Raw genomic sequence first — 4,605 nt, 5'->3', positions numbered from 1 at the left:
ATGTTTAAATACTTGTGAACGGCGTCTGAAAGCAGCAGCAGAAGAAAAGTGACGTCGCTCCAGGTTTCAAAGGGTTAAAGAAGCTGCAGAGTAAAAGAGGGAAGTTTCAGATGAAACCTGAAGCTCTGAGCAGCTGACGGCTATGGCAAGCCGTAAGTGCCGAATATTGTCACTTTGCACACTAGGATGCTGCTATTTGCAGTGTTTTTTTGGACAGAACGCGTTTTGCAAAATGACAATATTTGGCACTCTGGGATTGCGATAGGCATGCAGCTGCAGACGCCGCGCAGCTGCAGACGCCGCGCAGCTGCAGATGCCGCGCAGCTGCCGACGCCGTGCAGCTGCTGACGGCGCAGCTTGTTTTCAGAAACTGATGGCGCTGATGAATCCAAAAGACGAAGAGGAGAAACAGGAAAAGGAAGAAGATCTGAGCCGTATGCAGACGGACGTCACCGATGAGGAAATGGCCCTGAGGTACAAACACACTTTGATATAATCAGCAGTGAATATTTGTTTTCTGCTTTTTAGAGATTTGATTTAATTTACGGTGTTCAACCAAAGAGTCTTATTTTGAAATCAGAGGCAGGATGAGCAGTTCTCTGAATGTTTCCTGTTTATGTTTATGAAAACGTGCACACGTGTTTCTGTTTATATCTGCTGCTGATTTACTGTCAAATGGTAAAAACTTTATTCATCATGTCGAGGAGAAAGAAAGGTTCCAGAGTCAGAGGGAACTAGATCGCTCCGTTTGGGGGCCACAAAATGACCGGGGCCCAGGGGCCAGTCAGAGCGGACCCATACGTGTTTCTGGGATTTTAGGACATTCAGAGTTTTTAGGAAATTTCAAGGATTTTAGGACGTCTGGGATTGTGGACATTCTAAGATTTTACGCTTATAAGATGTCAGGACATTTCTCTGATTTTAGGAGACTTCCTAGATTTTAAAACAGGACATTTAAGGATTTTATGATGTATCTATGATTTTAAGACATTTATAGAATACTTAGGACATTTCTATTATTTCAGGACATCAGTGTCTCAGCTGTGTCCTCTGTCGGGGGTGTGGGGGATCCTCCTCTGGCTCTTTTTTTAATCAACTATTCACAGAGTCAATCACTTTATTTTTATTGTATATTAGAAAATGTTTTGGGGGGGCACCAGGGGCCCTATCAGGGGCCATAAGTTGAGTATCATTGAACTAGATGATAATTATTTGAAGCAGCTGAACTTTTGCGCAGAATACGTAACTTACATTTTAATTTCTTTACTGTTTCGTGTTTTTTCAGGTACGAGAGTTTAGTGGAAAGCATGAAAAAGAAGTTTGCAAAGAAGCGAGAGCGAGCGGCGGCAGAAGAGGACGACGTCAACCAGAACGTCCCCGAAAGCAAAACAAAGAGAGTCTTTCTGAAGCCGCAGGACTGAACCCAACATGTGATGGACTCTATTTTTATCTGAAAGACTCAAAAAAGAAGTTTTTTCCTTCAGAAACAGAGCGACGGCGAGCGGAGTGAGGAGCGTTTTAACGCTGAGTGGATGTTATATATCCTGTTTTTTAAAGAAACGATGTCTCTGAGAGGCTGTCCGTGTTTTTACGGTCTGCGCTGCAGGACGACCTGCATTAAATCATCGCTCCGTGTGTCCATGCCTCGTGTGTCGTATATATATCTGTGGTTCCTTTAAATAACTTTTACAGGAATAGACTCGTGTGTCTCTGGTTGGGAGGTAATGTTGAGATTTCTTGATGTTTTATTAACCGTCTCCTCTCAGACCTCCGTCATCCACGAGGAAAAACTGAAATGTACCAAAAGAAAAGTTCAGTACAGGGTTCATACCTGTGCGTCAGGTGTGAAGAGGAACCTGAGACTGATTACAGCTCCTGTCCCGCCCTCTTTCACCCACCTACACAGGTATGCTGTGCTACTGCCAACAGGTGTGTTTCAAACCCGTTACTCATCTGCATCTGCGCACTTTTTTCATCATCACATGCAGCAGTGGAGGAAGTATTCAGATCCTACTAATACCACCCTGTAAAAAGAAAAGTATGACAATAATTATACTCAGGGAAATTTAAGTGTTAAAAGTAAAAGTACCCAATGCTAAAAAAAATCCTCAAGAAAAAAAAGAACATCTCATCATCTCAATCTCACATTTGTTAAAAAAAATAATGGAAAACCACCCACAAACTCGAAATTATTGATAAAAAGAAAACATTAAAAAAAAAACAACTTTAAAATTACTTATACAGTATATCTATATCAACAAATACATACAAAAACTATAACTCAAATAATAAAAATTGAAAAAAAAAAAACCTAAAACTCTAAATTATTAAAAAGAAAGGAGAAAAAACCCTCCAAATGATTTATATAAAAAATTGGAAATACCTCCCCAAACACAGACACACCTCCAAAACCCCCTTCAAAATTAAAATAAATACAAGAAAATAAATGTATATCAAAATAGTTGCAATTTAATTTGCTGTTAATTGACTGATTGGATAATCAAATACTAGTTACAGCTGTACTTATATAAACTTTGTTTATTCAATTCAAAATCAGGGTCAGATCTGGGCAACAAGCTGATACACATCACACACACTAATACGGATCAGAAAAAACAGTCTCTGGCTTTGGACGTTGGTTTCTTTTGTTTCCGTCTTTACTTTCTGCTGCAAGAACGTTTTTCAGATGGAGTCAGTTTTAGTTACATAACCCAAAATCACAGATCTATCTGAGGAAGCACCACAGTCTGTTCAGCTCATAACGCCCTCTGTCCTAAAAATACTGCATAAAATGCAGAAAATTAAGGGAAATAAAACATTTTAAAGAGGCGCAGCAGCACGACAGTGCAAAGTGGTAAGTGGTGAGCAAGGTTGCGTCTCTGATATGTATAGTAAGGGCTGGCTCTGACTTGCGTTGGACCAGCCCTAATGAGGCCACATCTGCTGGGGGACGTCCTTTGATGCACTGAGCTCCTCTCTGTCTTCACATTTCAGAGAAGACTAAAAACTGTCCTCTTTAATAAAGCTTATAGTTGGGGCTGGCTCAGCCCCTAGTGAGGCTGATATAAAGATGGTTTCCCTGGGAACTTCATACGATATACTGCGGTTAGGCTGGCTCTGACTTGTCTTGGACCAGCCCCTAGTTGAGCTGATGTAGCTGGGGGACTTGCAATGAAACACAGAACTCCTCTCTCCTTCTCTCTTTCTTCATTTGAAGAGTAGACTGAAGACTTATCTTTGTGTTAAAGCTTACAGTTAGGGACGGCTCAGGCTGGCCTTGAACCAGCCCAAGTTAGGCTGATGTATGCCTGGTTGCCTGGAGTCTTCTTAAGGCACACTGAGTACCTCTCTCTCTCTCTCTTTATTTGAGGAGTATACTAAAGACTTTCCTCTCTGATGAAGCTTTAGGTGAGGGCTGGCTTAGGCTTACCTTGCACCAGCCCCTAGTTATGCTGATGTAGGCCTGGTTTTCCTTGAGACTTCCTTAGACACATTGAGCTCTTCTGTACTTCTTTCTCTCTCTCTTCATTTGAAGAGTAAACTCCAGTCTTTTGTCTCTGATAAACCTTTTAGTTAGGGCTCATCTTAAACCAGCCCTTGGTGAGGCTGATCCAGGTCTTTCTATGATGCACTGAACTCCTCTTTCTTGTCAGATTTGAGAGTAGACTTTCGACTCTGCTGTCTGATAAAACTTATAAATAGGGCCGACTCAGGCTTGCCTTGGACCAGCCCCTAGTGAGGACGAAATCGGCCTCTTGTCCAATCTAATTACTTGACTGGAACCATATGGTTATATAATAAGACATTTCTATGGGTATTTTGTTCCATTTCAGTTTAACAAATAATCAGTGATAAATGCAGCACAGACAGAGTGAAGCAGGTTGGGTAACTTTTAAGGATTTCCAGTCGTTATGTTGAAACACAGAAACGGGATGACGACACATCAGTTCCTCTGCAGAGATGATGGTGCAGATTCACCTTATTCACCACAGACAGCGGACAGATTACACACATTGAAATAAATTAGAGTATGATGGACAGAGCATGTGTCTCTGTCCTCACTCACAGCAGCTGTGGTTTCATATCTCGAACATTTTCTGCCAAATTTTCTGATTTTCTGCCGAAATCAGTCAGACAGAAACATTCACAGGCCAAAGGTGTTCGAGTTATTGATCACTTTACTGATTCAGCTCTAGAGTTTATCGGTTTGTTGTCCACTGATCACCTGGATTGTCCTCAAGGGGATTCAGGAACCACCAACTCAGGCCGCTTTTACAAAATGACAGGAGGCCAGGGGCCAGTCACAGGAGCCCCATACACGTTTCTAGGATTATGTGACATTTCTGGGATTATAGGGTGTTTCTTGGATTTTAGGAAATTTCTAGGACTTCACGACATTTCTCGGATTTGGGGATATTTCTAAGATTTCAGGATGTTTCTAGGATTTTAGGACATTTCTCAAATTTATGACATGTCTCTAATTTTATGATTTTTACAGGATTTTGGGACATTTCCAGGATCTTAGGACATTAGTGTCTTATCTAGGACCTCTGTCGGGGGTGTGGGGGATCCTCCTCTGGCTCTTTTTTGATCAACAAGCTCTAT

The 4,605-nt window shown here is 41.4% G+C and overlaps 1 protein-coding gene across 1 annotated transcript; it reads left to right on the top strand.

Moving 5' to 3' along the window:
• The first annotated feature begins 18 nt into the window (after window positions 1-18).
• mphosph6 (M-phase phosphoprotein 6) lies at window positions 19-1,637 on the top strand. Its single transcript, XM_042515455.1, has 2 exons — window positions 19-474; window positions 1,286-1,637. Exons 1-2 carry the CDS (start codon window positions 314-316, stop codon window positions 1,419-1,421), a joined length of 297 nt encoding a protein of 98 aa, XP_042371389.1. The 5' UTR covers window positions 19-313; the 3' UTR covers window positions 1,422-1,637.
• Window positions 1,638-4,605: the final 2,968 nt, after the last annotated feature.

Source organism: Plectropomus leopardus, unplaced genomic scaffold, assembly GCF_008729295.1.
Source record: "Plectropomus leopardus isolate mb unplaced genomic scaffold, YSFRI_Pleo_2.0 unplaced_scaffold19483, whole genome shotgun sequence".
Classification (NCBI taxonomy): Eukaryota; Metazoa; Chordata; class Actinopteri; order Perciformes; family Serranidae; genus Plectropomus; species Plectropomus leopardus.
This window is presented reverse-complemented; position numbering and strand designations above follow the sequence as displayed.